The sequence below is a fragment of the Phyllopteryx taeniolatus genome, chromosome 6, assembly GCF_024500385.1.
Source record: "Phyllopteryx taeniolatus isolate TA_2022b chromosome 6, UOR_Ptae_1.2, whole genome shotgun sequence".
Lineage (NCBI taxonomy): Eukaryota > Metazoa > Chordata > Actinopteri > Syngnathiformes > Syngnathidae > Phyllopteryx > Phyllopteryx taeniolatus.
Window position 1 is genome coordinate 27041764 of NC_084507.1, and position 15084 is coordinate 27056847.

At 42.0% G+C, this 15084-nt stretch overlaps 2 protein-coding genes across 4 annotated transcripts in view; one reads left to right on the top strand and one right to left on the bottom strand.

The window, feature by feature from the left end:
- skap2 (src kinase associated phosphoprotein 2) overlaps positions 1-15084 on the bottom strand; it is a 34448-nt gene that overhangs the window by 5033 nt on the left and 14331 nt on the right. Inside the window, exon 12 of one of the 2 annotated variants that reach the window (XM_061776616.1) lies at positions 9354-9664. The exons of the other annotated variant lie outside the window; for it this stretch is intronic. The gene's annotated coding sequence lies outside the window, so the exon portion shown is untranslated. Of the gene's footprint in view, positions 1-9353; positions 9665-15084 lie in introns of those variants that run through there. 2 annotated transcript variants of the gene reach the window in all.
- snx10b (sorting nexin 10b) lies at positions 576-3482 on the top strand. 2 transcript variants are annotated; one of them, XM_061777714.1, is made up of 6 exons: positions 576-702; positions 848-983; positions 1064-1164; positions 1278-1379; positions 2082-2291; positions 2867-3482. In XM_061777714.1, exons 1-6 carry the CDS (start codon positions 692-694, stop codon positions 2985-2987), a joined length of 681 nt encoding a protein of 226 aa, XP_061633698.1. In that variant the 5' UTR covers positions 576-691; the 3' UTR covers positions 2988-3482. The 2 variants fall into 2 exon arrangements, with proteins under 2 accessions (XP_061633698.1, XP_061633699.1); XM_061777715.1 differs by having other exon boundaries at positions 871-983.

Genomic DNA, 15084 nt, shown 5'->3' on the forward strand with positions numbered 1-15084 from the left:
CTTAGATAACACGGTTATCGCAGCAGTGTAGGGCGCTGGAAACCTGGTTTTTCAAGGTTCCTATTGGGACGAGTGCTTGAACTTGTAAATCGTCTAGTCTGGTTTACAGACATGACTGATTTAGAAACAAAACTTTAGTTTTCCTTTCATTTCTTTTATTTCTAAATTGATTATAGTTTTGTATTTTTTGCATAGTACCATTTTTTAGATGTGATACAGAGTGGATAGAAGTTTGGTGTCATTGTTACACAAAAACATTATTATAAGCAGAGGTGGCGAAAGTACTCCAAACTGTACTTAGAAATAAATGAAAATTCTAAAAAAAAATAAAACTATTTGGCATCCAACAATGGGCTTAATGTCCATAGCAGATACGTGTTCTTATAAATCTAATTACTAAAGAAACAAGTACATAATTAAGTATGCATATTGTTTACTGCATATGGCATTGGAAATGAATGTGTTTGAGCCTTGTTTTGCGATAGCAGCACTCGAGGGGCAAATAGGAGGGGCCTGTGGACATCTTGTGACTATACAGTGTTTTGAAACCTTTGCACTTTCTTTTTTAAAACAGTAAAGCTGAACATAAAACCCTCCAGCTCACTACTAAGTGCAGCACTATCGCACATTCCTCTGAAACACAAACACATCGCGACATGATTACCTGCGAGAAAAGGAACTGACATTCCTGATGATAATCAGGTAAGGCTAACAACTAAATCTTGACCTTTAACTATGTCTACAAGACATTTGCCTTTTTGGACCTGAGCAATGAAAAACACTTCTATGGATTTTCCAAACGTGTCATGTAACTTCCTCTGTCTGCTGATTAAAAAAAAAACAAAAGCTTCCCATTTTCCTCCCGGCCAGTCTTACAGTTTCAGACCTCCATGCAGCAGGTCATCAGCGTGTGGGTTCGAGACCCACGCATCCAAAAGAATGACTTTTGGCACGCCTACATGGACTATGAAATTTGTTTACATGTAGGTAAAACTGCATTCTTTTTTTTTTTTTTAACCATAAAATGATTTCTGTCAATGATTGACTTGTTTATGTCTTTTAGACAGACAGCGTGTTCTTCACCAAGAAGATCTCACGAGTGCGAAGGAGGTTCAGTGAGTTTGTGTGGCTCCGACAAAGGCTGCAAGCAAACTCCATGCTGATGTGAGCGGAAATAATCCAACACTGTCATAGACAGCTTCCCAAGTTATCTGAGCTCAGTCCAGTGGTCGCTTTAGGGCTGTTTTATTTTATTGTTTTTAAATTGTCATTGGCAGGACGCAACTACCGCAGCTGCCCCCAAAGAACCCCTTCTTCAGCCTGAACAACGCCCAGCAGATTTCTGAGCGCATGGCGGGCCTCCAGAAGTTCTTAGAACAGTAAGAAGCATGTTAAAGAAAAAAATTATACTTTGGACCAAATGTTTTTTTTTAAAAACCTAATTTGTAACAGCAAAATGTATTCATGTCTCAAATTATATTTATGATTTAGGTCAAACTTTATATTTTGAGTGGTTTGAGGAAGAGGCAGGGTAGAAATTAGCAAAACAAATGTGTTGGTGCACTGTGAGGAAAATGAAACAGGGTTCTCCTAGTGGAGCGGAAAAGAGGAGAAGCCGAGAAGAAAAGGTTTGAATCCAAACTACGAAAACAGAAAAAGAGCCAGATGTTCTTGCCGGTAGCAGTAGTGCTGCTGTCAGTGTCAGCCAGGGAAGATGCACTACGAGTGACGTTTTTCGTCATGAAGATACAGTATATTAAAGTTGTCAAAAAGGTAAACTATATACAATGTTGATTGTTCTCCTGAATTTCATTAAAAGTATCGAGATCATTCACTTGTTAGATCTTAATCCTCAAGAATGACATTTTGACATTGAGCTCCCAAATAACTAAATATGTCACATGGTCACAAAAACCTCTGGTTTGAAGTCCGAATTTTGGGAAAGAAAAATTGATGGGAGTGAAATTTGTTTTCAATCTAAAGGAACAGAACAGGTTTGAACTGCAAACCACAATTTTCAATCAAACTAATGTATTTTAGACGAATGACACAGTCGTTTTACTTTTTTCTTTTTCATCTAGGATCCTCCAGAGTCCCCTGCTGCTGTCCGACAGCTGCCTGCACCTTTTCCTGCAGTCGCAGCTCAGCGTGGTCAAGATGGAGGCCTGCGCCGCAGGAAGGACCCGCTACTCTGTGGCCCAGGCGGTGCAGTGCTGCGGCATCAGGAGGTTTCTATCCCAAGAGGCCTTGCAGAAGGACTTGAGCATGTCCGCTGACTCGGATTCTGACAGGTATTACATTATACTGTTCAGTGTTCTAAAGCTCCATGTTTGTGGATCAGTTTTTACTCTATTTTGGGGGTTCAGACTGGCACTAGAGATGCACTGTAGCCTCTACGGCAGGGGTGTCCCGCTCGTTTTCATTACACGCCACATCATAATTATGGTTGCCCTCAGGGCTTTGGTAATAACGGTGAAACCACATGAAGGTATAATGGCTAGAGGGGTAACAGTACCCTCCGGAAAAATTGTTTATTACAGACCTTGGTTTTAAGTTGCCAGTCTGGTTCAGTAGTTTAGAGACAGACAACTATTCACTCTCACTGAGTGGGAACTGAACCTCCGCTGCTTGCACCCAATTGAGGCCAATGTACCACAACACCGTCAGCGACGCCCTTCTCGCAATGTTTAAATGGAAATTTGTTGTGTAGTTTTTTTGCGTGATCCTGCTACAAAGCGATCAAAACAATAACTCTCACCCTAACTTTCACAATAACCTCAATAGTTAGTTCAAAAAGTGGTTAAAACTTCACGTCCACCGTCAACAATACTAAATTAAATGCAGTCTCTGTTGTTTATGTTTCCAGCTCTGACTGCAAAGATCCAGAGTGCCAGTTTAAAGAAAACTTGGCAATAAACAAAGCCTCGGCTGATCACATGGGAACTGCGCAGGAGCAAAGCGTCTGCTGTTCCTCAGATTCTCCATGACTACATCATCATCATCATCATCATCATCACTAGTGGAAATATTGGGAGTCGACTTGCCTGCATTTTCAAATGTTCGCCCTGTGCCCCTTTTTTTTTTTTTTTTTTATTATTTACTGTTTCTTGTCATTCTGGACATTTTGATTCGGTCGATATTATGTTGAATAATAATCAGTGCCCATATTGAATGTCTCGTTTACATGCAAATTACTCTGGTAGAAACATAGTTCCAGAAGGTGGCAGTGTTGGTACATGCATCTGTTTTATGTTTATGCCAAGAGTGTGCCGCATGTTATCTATATTTACTGTACTTCATCAACAAATGCATCCCATATCACAGTCTGTCCACGGGCTGACTTCCAGATAGGTAAGCACACGTCTCACAGCGACTGCTTTGATTAATAAGGTGTGACCAGCTTGTCATGTGCACCAAGTAGTCTGTGCAGAATTTTAAGACACGGCTGCTGTCAGGTGGGAGGTACTGCGGGGGGGGGGGGGGGGGGGTCCCTGTGGACTGGCCTCTGTCTTCGAGGGCCAGCGGGAAGACAGGCGGGCATTGCTACCTGCAGAAGAACATGCCAGCGACACAGTCTCTCTGTAATTTGCATAAGCACCCCGTCTCCTTCCATATAGTATACTCTCGGCATATGAGCAGCAGCGCGCTCATGCAGAAGTAATGAAGACTAGATGAGGGTGGTGTGACATATCTGCGCAGCGAATTAGATAAGCGCTGTGCTCATTATAGATGCAGGAGCAGGAACAGACAAAGAATGTTGTAAGAAATGGAAAGGAGGGGTTGGGGGGGGGGGGGGTCGTCACCTTCGACCTCGGTAGACCTTACAACTCAAATTGGACGAAGGATGTATGAAGATGTGTGGGTGTAAAATCTGTGCATGCACGTCCGCTTCCGCTAATGTTTTCTATGTGAGGGGAAGAATACGATATAAATTCGGAATCTGTATTCTGCACACTCATAAGCTCACACTTGCACGTGATGTGAAGACAGAATTTGTGCTTCCTCAAACTTTTAAGTGAGTTATCCTGTTTTTACTGCAGGTGTAGATCAGGATTCTACACATTTAATATGTACCTAGAATTGGTGGATTCATAAAATAAAATGATAGTTTGAGTCACTTTGTTCTTATTTCTTGGCAACAAACATTAAAAAATACTTCCCGGCACATCATACATTTAACGTGTTTTGGCTTTTTTTTTTTTTTAAATGAACCCCTTTCTGTATTGTTACATTGTTACAAGTCTCCAAATGTTTTTCTTGCATTTTTCATAGTATTATTTAGCTTTTTTTTTTTTTGCCAGTCCATTGTAGGTCACACATAAGGGGTTCGTTGCGCCGGTATGCCTTGCCACTCAAGGGCACAGTATAAGAATAAAACGAACAAAATATACATTCAATTGGAATAGGCTAAACAGATGAGTTTTGGTCTGGATTTTAAAAATAGTACATTTTTATTGAATGATTTTACTCCAGAGCACATTACTAATAGCACTGATTTCATTTCTGCTAGTCTGCATAAAATATGACTCAACTCAACTTTATTCATTGGCCACTTTTAAAAAAAAAAAAAAACAACCACAGTTGTAACAAAGTGCAAAAGAAGAGACTACAGAAATCATGACCTGAGGTTGAAAAAGAGCAATTATCGGAAATGACTGCATTACGATTGACTAGCAACCAGTCCAGGGTGCTCCACCTTTTGCCTGAAGTCAGCTGGGATAGGCGTCATAAGCGGTATGGAAAATGGATGGAGGTGTTATTGCCGTTTCTGATAGGAAACTCATGACTATAGATTCTTAAAAGATGGGCTTGCTAATGCAGGAAGCTGCCCCATTTCTTTTCATCATATTGCACTTTGTGGCCAGCAATTAAAGATATAATGTTAGGTTAGGTTAAGTAAATCACACAAAGATTACTCTACAGTCCTCAGCACGGCTCAGCAATGGCCAATAAATCTGTGCAGCATTAAGAGCTTGTTTCTTGACTTAAAGTCTGAGCGATTAAAACGTTGCCGGTGTCAGTCTGACCTGTCCAGCGGCATCGACCACTTCCTTTAATGGCGTATGACTGCGGCCCCTGAGCAGTTAACCTTGAGCCGAGGTGGCCTAGCACGCTGCCATGACAACAAAGACACCTTTAAACCCAAAACATCGATCTGCTAACAGCTCCTTGCTTCATATTGCATGACCACCAAGAGGTCAAAGGGAATTTAAAAAAAAAAAAAAAAAAAAAGTGGAAGGAAGGGGGGATGCAATGCCACTGCAGCTGGCTAGGACCACAGCACAACTATTCAAACAGAATCTAAAAATGCCACTTTTATCACTATAGCAAATGTCTGAGCAATGCAAACTGTAATTAACACGCTTATGGTTTGACAGCGTAGAAAAAACAAAGGCGAATGGAACCTTTGGGGGATGCCCATCTGCCTCAGAGAGACGCGGCACATCTCCCAGATCAGCAGCTCAAACCTCAACTCTGCGATTGCATGCTTGTGTCACTCTTATCGCTTTCATCAGCGAGGCCAAAAACCCGTTTTATGTGCGGGAGAATCACTTGTGTGTTCAAACTCCAATGTAACTTTCTCCGTTGTGCTCCCAAGCCAAGAACAAATGCAAGTATTGAGGGAGATACGCTCCAGTGGAGGCAAATTACAGATAAATCAGTGGCTGCTCATGCATTTTAAGCGCCACATTATACACAATCCATTAGTAGCCATAGAAGTTCAGCATGACTTGCGATATTAAATCTCCGTGACTGAGACAATGCGGAAACAGTCGATATGTGCCAATAGATAGGAGATGAGACCAAAGGAATGACAGAGGGATAAAACGCTTGCAGTCCAAATGATAATAACCCAGGCTGGCGAGACTGATGTGTCGCTTTGTTATACAGCCACACAATCCCATTCAAGTGGGAGCAAGCTAAATGGTGTGGAAGTCCAGGATTAATTAAAGTGTTAATTATACTCCACTCTGCTCGCAATATTTTTTCACGCTGTCTCGGATTTCATGCAGAGGCTGACCTTTTGACTTGCAGTCGGCCGCAAGAATCTGCATGACGAGGCAACGGGGATGAGTTAATGGTCCGTGCAACTCAGCTACTGGACACCGCTTTATGTGAGATTGCACAAGGGTTGATGAAATGAAAATTGTGCAAAAAATTAAACTATATACAGTGGCGACTTGAGATACGAGTGACCGGACTTCCTAGTTTTTCGAGCTACGAGCTCCTTGTCGAGTCGATTTTTTTTTTTTTTTGCTTTGACTTGTAAGCAAAAATTTAAGATGGCACAGTTCAACATTAATCGGACTCAATTCAACCCACTTCACAACAAACAGCAGTTTGTCAGACAATGAACAATAATTCAAAAAGAGGCTCCGAGCTGTTTATTGCCACTCCCAGTTGACATTTACGGTCAAACTAAACATTAAAAAAAAAAAAAAAAAACACATAGCTTTGCCTTAATAAAGTCTGTTTGGCTTAATGCGAACAAACAATGAAAAAGACTTGACGGGCTAATGAACACACTGTCTGTTTAAAAGACATGAACAAACAACTCGTTTCACTGAGGATAATGACATGCTTACTATGTTCAGCAAGCATCGCCACAAGGTCTTTTGCTTTTGTTCTTGGATTGATATGTACATTTCGGACCAAAGCACGTTCATCTCTGGGAAACAGAACCAGTCTCCTTCCTGAGCGGTATGATGGCTGAACATTCCCATGGTGTTTATAGTTTTGTATTGTTTGAACAGATGAACGTGGCACATTCAGGCATCTGGAAATTGCACCCAAGGATGAACCAGACTTGTGCAAGTCCGCAGTTCACTTCCTGATATCTTTGCTGATTTCTTTTGCTATTCCCACGAGGTTACACGAAGAAGCAGTGTGTTTCAGGTGTGCCTTCAGATATATCCACAAGTCTCTCTAATTCACTCAAATGTTGTCAATGGACCTACCAGAGGCTTCCAAAGAAATGATGTCATCGTCATCTGTGTATTCCCGTATTGTTTAAATGCATAGTTATTTTACGGTGTGCAAACATCTGACAAAGAAATTAATGAACCCCCCCCCCACCCAAAAAAAAAAATATATATATATATATATATATATATATATAATATGAGAAAAATATATAGTGTATGTAAAAATTGAGTCTGTGTCTGTCTGTCTGTCTCTAGCTATCTATCTTCTTTCAGTCCTTTAGTCGAGATCAAATAACCTTACTCTCTATCTACGTAGTCGTAATCTGTACTATTTGCCCTCCAGTGTTGATTGAATGGTGCTGGTGCATGGATGTAGTAATTAGATGGAATGGCTCCTTGTCACCTGCACTCACGGCTGATCAGCGATGCTGCCATCAGCACGTTGGCCTGTGAGTAAATGAAGATCATAGCATAGCGTCACCATTCCCTCAAGTCAGATGCCAGAGAAAAAAAGTCTTTGGAGAAGACGATGATGGATGAGAAGAACCTTGCATTGAGACAGCGTAGCTGTGCTCACTGGTCCTTTTTATTTATACTTTCCGAATTATTCATTGTAACACATTTTGTAGCATGTGAATTCTGACAGATGCCGTCACCGAGCGAGCCCGGCAAATAAAATAATTTAGGACGACAACGCTTATTTACGCATCGCCACTGCATATCGCAACAATCCTTAAGCATCTGGCAATGTGACTGGACACTTCGTAAGGTTCTATCCCAAACACTAACACGTTATAAAATAAAACAATTATATTTCAGGAATATAATGTATATTCAAACATATTGTTCAGTGACCACGCTCATAACAAAATGTCAAATATGATATATAATATAAAAATCTCAAATCATCTTTCCATACTGAAATGAATGGAAATATCAATCCCCACCCAAAAAAAAAAAAACTTTTGTGTTGCTTAATGAAAATAACAATCTATAAAATCATATGTCATTAAAAAAAACATTTAATAATTAAATAGAATGTAAAGAATTAAACAGTTTGTGCATCACGATTAACTCATTGTGGCTCCTCCTGGTGTGCACAACTTGGCCACCTGGCGGCAGTATACAACCCCAATTCTAATGATGTTGGGACGTTGTGTTAAACAAATAAAAACAGAATACATCCATCCATCCATCCATTATCTGAGCCGCTTCTCCTCACTAGGGTCGCGGGCGTGCTGGAGCCTATCCCAGCTGTCATCGGGCAGGAGGCGGGGTACACCCTGAACTGGTTGCCAGCCAATCGCAGGGCACATAGAAACAAACAACCATTCGCACTCACAGTCATGCCTACGGGCAATTTAGAGTCTCCAATTAATGCATGTTTTTGGGATGTGGGAGGAAACCAGAGAAAACCCACGCAGGCACGGGGAGAACATGCAAACTCCACACAGGAGGGGATTGAACCCCGCACTTCAGAACTGTGAGGCTGACGCTCTAACCAGTCGACCACCGTGCCACCAAACCGAATACAATGATTTGCAAATCATGTTCAACCTATATTTAATTGAATACAAGATATTTAATGTTCAAACTGATAAACTTTATTGTTTTTAGCAAATAATCATTAACGTAGAATTTTATGGCTGCAACACATTCCAAAAAAGCTGGGACAGGGTCATGTTTATCACTGTGTTACATCACCTTTTTGTTTAACAACATTCAAAAAAACGTTTGGGAACTGAGGACACTAATTGTCGAAGCTTTGTAGGTGAAATTCTTTCCCATTCTTGCTTGATGTACGGCTTCAGATGTTCAAATGTCCGGGGTCTCCGTCGTCGTATTTTATGCTTCATAATGCGCCACACATTATCAATGGGAGACAGGTCTGGACTGTAGGCAGGCCAGTCTCGTACCCACACTCTTTTACTACGAAGCCACGCAGTTGTAACACGTGCAGAATGTGGTTTGTCATTGTCTTGCTGAAATAAGCAGGGGCGTCCGTGAAAAAGACGTTGCTTGGATGGCAGCATATGTTTCTCCAAAACCTGTATGTGCCTTTGAGCATTAATGGTGCCCTCACAGATGTGCATGTTACCCATGCCATTGGCACTAACACAGCCCCATACCATCACAGATGCTGGCGTTTGAACTTTGCACCCATAACAGTCCGGATGGTTCTTTTCCTCTTTGGCCCGGAGGACACGACGTCCACAATTTCCAAAAACAATTTGAAATGTGGACTCGTCGGACCACAGAACACTTTTCCACTTTGCATCAGTCCATCTTAGATGAGCTCGGGCCCAGAGAACCTGGCGGCGTTTCTGGGTGTTGTTGATAAATAAAGAAGAAGAAGAATAATCACCTTTTATTGTCATGAACATGCATGCATGTACACAAAATTTGTTCTCTGCATTTAACCCATCACAGTGACCACATACACATGTTTGTGGAACACACTGGAGCCGGGGGCAGCTGAAGCGCACGGGGAGCATTTCGGGGTATCAGTGTCTTGCTCAAGGACTCCACAGCCGTTAGTCGGGGGATATGGGCGGATGGTCCAGTCGGGGTCTTGAACCTAGGTCCCCCACGTTGGCAGGCGATGAGCTTAACCATTAGGCCACGCCTTTTGCTTTGCTTAGTAGCTACTGTCTACTGACATTGGTTTTCTGAAGTGTTCCTGAGCCCATGTGGTGATATCCTTTACACATTGATGTCAGGTTTTGATGCTGTGCCGCCTGAGGGATGAAAGGTCACGGTCATTCAATGTTGGTTTTCAGCATTGCCGCTTACATGCAGTGATTTCTCCAGATTCTCTGAACCTTTTGATGATATTATGGACCGTAGATGATGAAATCCCTAAATTCCTTGCAATTGTACGTTGAGGAACATTGTCCTTAAACCGTTTGACTAATTTCTCACGCACGTGTTCACAAAGAGGTGAACCTTGCCCCATCTTTGCTTGTGAATGACTGAGCAATTCAGGGAAGCTCCTTTTCTACCCAGTCATTGCAACCACCTGCTCCCAATTAGCCTGTTCACCTGTGGGATGTTCCAAACAGGTGTTTGATGAGCATTCCTGAACTTTCTCAGTCTTTTCTGCCACCTGTCCCAGCTTTTTTGGAACGTGTTGCAGCCATAAAATTCTAAGTTAATGATTATTTGCTAAAAGCAATAAAGTTTATCAGTTTGAACATTAAATATCTTGTCTTTGTAGGGTATTCAATTAAATATAGGTTGAACATTAATTGCAAATCATTGTATTCTGTTTTTAATACACAACGTCCCAACTTTATTGGAATTGGGGTTGAAATGGTCATGCAAAAGAATGAAGAGTTTCACTCAACTAATGTAAGTGACTCAATAAGCTGGAGTAATATTAGTTTGTTTTTCAAAACAAGATAAAGAAAATATGCCTCAGAATATTGTTATATTGTCTGTTGCTGCACCACTTGTGTTCAAATATCCGCTCCTTAAAGCCTTAAAGTAACGCAACACCAGTGCTATTCATTAGCCTATGGAATTTTTTTATTGTTTGTTAGCATTACGCTAAATGGATTTGTGTAACGCAAAGCAATGCGGTTGTTTTAACTTTGAAAATACAAATACGTAATCCTCTTTGTTTTATGCACAGTTTGACAGTCAACTTCAACTTGGAGTGGCATTCGACATCTTGTATATTTGTTGGACGAAATTATATTTATACATCGTTTTTTTAATTTCAAAACATTTATTGAATGATTATACTTTTTGGTATGCTTATTTACTCTCTGTTGTACGAATGTATCGTGAATGTTTTCCTCAAAGCCTTCGATAATAGCTTGAGTCTTAGAATTACTGTTACTGTTTTCATGGTGTATTTAAAACCTTTATATATATATAAAATATTTTCAAGGAATTATTTATACATTTTTTTCAATTACGTAAATTATTTTTGAATTGATATTTTACAGACACTGGAAGTATGTTCTCTGAGGCTATGCCTATTAATAGTGCAAAACCTGGTACAGTATGTTGATGGAATAGTCAACATACTGTACCAGGTTGTACCCATTCTCTTTCCATGAACACCTTTCAGACTTAACAGCTTTTTAACTTGCTTTTCTCATCACTTTGCACACAATATTTTGACTATGCCACCCATTATGCTCAATGAATATTTGGCCTCGCTTAATTTGGAGTGGGGAAAGAAAAGAAAAAAAAAAAAAAAAAAAAAAAAAAACGAGCAGAAGCGTAAGAAGTGCACAACAGCATTACGCGAACGCTCATCTCTCGGCATTCACGCAATAAAAGGCTGAAGCCGTGCTATGAAACACGAGCATTGTAAAATAGCATCAGTGTCTGTGACGGCTTCTACTCATCCTTATTTGTGTCTTGACAACGGGGAACATCCCCTCCGCTGTGAATAACACCCCCTCCAAACTAATGTCTTGTTCGAGATGAGGAACGAGTTGAGGTGGAGCTCTTTCGGTCAGAGCCACTTCAGTAAATGTTGAGACAGCGAGAGTACGAGAGAGGCTGCAGAAAGGCGATGGGGGAGAATGGAGGTGTTAGAGGGCACAGTCTCCGGAGGCCTCGGCGCTTGGCTGCCAGCGTGTGTAAATCAGCAGGCAGCTCACGGCTGCAATGAGGTAGAAAATAAAAAAAACATAAAAATGTCCGGGTGAAATAAGAGGCAAGGAGAAATCTTTTATGGTGAGCCTAAATTCTCCTTACTCTGCAGTAGATCCAGCGGCCAGCTCAGCTTGTCTTCCCCAGCGCCCATCCATCATGCCACTGTCTGCATAGCCACAAATTACTCCAATTACCCACCTGCTCTTCATCTAACACACCCATGACCTAATGAGGATCCTAAATTCACCAAATTATCAGTAATAGTGACTTAATAGGTCTGTGTCACATTCCTTGATATACTTGTACTGTACCAACGCCAAATAAGTGTGTTTTAGAAAAGTGGCTTCAGTTCTTGGATGACATTTTTCTTAACTCAGTATGTAGAGTTTGTGACAATTGGAGGGATGTGTAGCATAACGTGAGGAGGCAAAGCTCCATGTGCAAGTTTTGTCCTGGCTCGGCTCAAACTCGCCATGGTTTGGGGCATTTATTTTTTTTTGGCTTCAAAATAGCACCGTGACCAAACTGTGAAATCCGCGCCGCATTTACTAATCAGTCCAAACACTGAAAGCCGCTAACAAACAGCAGGGTTCTTGTCTTTAACAGCTGTTGTAAGTATTGTGCGCATACAAATACTTTGTTCCTGTACTTAAGTAGATTTTTCAGGTATCTGCACTTTACTTATCTTCCTAAAAAACATTTGAACTTTTACACCCTCCATTTGAAAACCGATACCTCATTACTTTTTTCAACTTCAACAAGGTGGTAAAAAAGACAACGGACATTTTGATTGATTGATATCTTGGGGCAGAAAAAAACAGGGACAGCAGCAACATGAAGGAATGTGAATCAGGGATCATTAACGACAATGGCAACAGTTTGGGAGAGGCAAGATATTCCCCATCTATGGCCTTATTTAAGAGAAATGTTTGATGTGGTCGATGACAAGAATGATTTGCTGCAAATGTGTTGTGTCTTTAGCCAGCCTAAAAAACATTGTATGCATGAACAAAAACATCAATATTCTGTACCGCTTATGCTCAAGAGGTACAGTATTTTATCAATACGGGTATTGTACATAAGTGACTAAAATTCTTTTTGATTTTTCAAAATTAGTTCAGTCTGCACTTTCAAAATTTGACTAAAGTACAGGAGTTGAATTAGTATGAATCAGCAGACACATATTTGTGAGGAGTTAGAGGGCAGCAATAAAATGATCCGCTGCAGGAAAAGTGGAGACTGGAGTAAATTAACGCCGCATCCAGACAAACCTGCTTGATCAATGACCATGCCCAGAAATACTACCTCACAGTATCTCATTGTCCCTGTTTGTAGATGGTTTTGCAAATTAGCACAGCTGCGTCTGAGGTTCATGGGTCGAAATCTCAGCTCTGGGTATTCTGCTTTCTTCTTCTTCTTGATTTTCGTGCAAGCGTAAGACTCGCTGCGAGTGTTTGCCAATTTCGCAGACCCGTCTGCGCCAAGCTGAGCTTACGGACGCAACGAGGGTGTGTCCTTTGACTAAACTTGCCTGCTCGGACCACATCTAACTTTGGGCGCATGGTAGACCGCTGGTCTGAAGCAATTCTGGTGAATTTGATTGAGGTGCTCCTTCTTTACCACAACAGACCGATACACAGTCTGCATCTCTGCAGTCCTGCTGTGCTGTCCGGGCTTTCGGTATTAGTGATATAGTGACAAATGTGGTTATCTGGGGTGGCTCAGAGGTGAGCCGCTTCTCCTCCGCATTGAGAGGAGCTCAGATGAGTTGGGTCGGGCATTGGGTTAGGATGCCACCCTGACGCCTCCCCAGGTGAAGTGTTCCGGGCACGTCCCACCGAGAGGAGGCCCCGGGGACGACCCAGGACACGCTGGAGAGACGATGTATCCCGATTGGCCTGGGTACGCCTCAGGATCCCCCCGGAACAGCTGGACGAAGTAGCTGGGGAGAAGGAGGTCTGGGCTTACCTGAATCATTATTGTCATCATTATTGCATTTTTCAAATCATTCCACGTAATGGCCGGCACGCACCCAGGGGCGGTCTCCAAGTGCCCACTTCACGCCGCAGATCTGTTATATCCTCCTGAGCCAACTTTACCTAATCCGCCTGTGGAGGTCTGCTTTCAGTTCTTCATAAATGTAATTCGATTTCGACCTCATGGGCTCAAGCAAATCAGTTTGTTCTACCCCCATGTCAAAGACTACCAGCGCGCCACTCGCCCGCTGCATTTAAAGGGAATGAGAGGAGCCGCTTTAATTGGACAGGATCGAAGTCGGCTGTGATGACGCCCACACCAGCTCAGACGTCCCTCTTTTAGACGTGTTGGGCTATACCCGTTCAACACAGTGTCCAACCCGCCTCCTCACAGAGTTATGGCAAGCCCTTTGACTACATGTCAAGCAGTGAAGAGAAAAAAAAACATTTGGCTGCGAATTAAAAAAAAAAATAAAAAAAAAAATCATCCTCCAAAAGAGTGATTCTTTTGTATGTTTCCATGTTTGTTGGTTAGCAAGATATTTCCTAGTGCAAAGAGGATAAAATGGGATTGTATATATTTTTTCATATGCAGACATTTTCTGTGATCATTTCACTTTGTCAAAGCAAAAGGCCCATTAATGAAATTTAACTGGCATAAATTTAGGGAGTAGTAGTAACAGGTCGAACCCAACGGCAGTGGAATAAATCAAATATAGTGGTTAACATGACACTGCCAATTGCCATTCATCTTAAAATATCAGTCCCTGTGTTGCTGAAATACAGTACATGAGGTTCTGTGTTTAATGTCCTGTCTCACACATGCATGGTGGCTGTGTACACCTCCATGCGTGAGCAGCGCCCTAAATTAGCTTCGGGCTAGCTTGGCAGCCCTGTCTTTGAATAAATACCACGCGGACACTTAATGAGAGTAATGACGGCAATCTGCTTTTTTAGCGGCTGGAAAAGCTCTGCAACTCGATCCTTCCAGTGGACTGCAAAAGAAACGGCCTCTATATAAAGAGCTGACATTGAGAGTGGCACTCACCTAGAATGTGAGGTCACTACGAGCGGGGAGGCGTCACCGTGTGTGTGTGGACTGAAGTAAGAGAAGGAAAGATGGCAGTGTTTAGCGTATTGGAGACTGGCAGCCAGTCAGCTGCAGTGAGGTGTTGAGCTGCAACGGTGCCCGGAGGCTTGTAATTACACTTAGAGCATCGGTCGTACCACACTGTAAACCATCCTGCTCGGGGTCGTTACTCAGCTCACTAACTAGTAGAGTAAATCAGTGCTCTGGGCTCATATTAGAGCCCTGGGCTGAGGGTAAACAGAGTCAAAGTATGGAGGCTGGAGCAATAGTAAATAACAAGCGAGGAGGTGGAGCAGGGGGCGAGGCGTGGGAGAGGTTTATAGCAGGTGGACAAACACCTGTCACGCCCAGAAGACTGATTTATCCTGAGTGACATGTCAGTAAATAGCTCTCACAAGCATGACAGCTCGGCCGGGGCAAACCCGCTCCATAAGAAATACAAAATATGAAAGCACAGTGGAACCTGTCATATTTAATC

Excerpts from the sequence above, each read along its gene's own strand:
- snx10b (XM_061777714.1), top strand. Across the intron at positions 984-1,063 it reads ACTATGAAATTTGTTTACAT|ACAGACAGCGTGTTCTTCAC; the intron begins GTAGGTAAAACT and ends TATGTCTTTTAG. Across the intron at positions 1,165-1,277 it reads CAAGCAAACTCCATGCTGAT|GACGCAACTACCGCAGCTGC; the intron begins GTGAGCGGAAAT and ends TGTCATTGGCAG.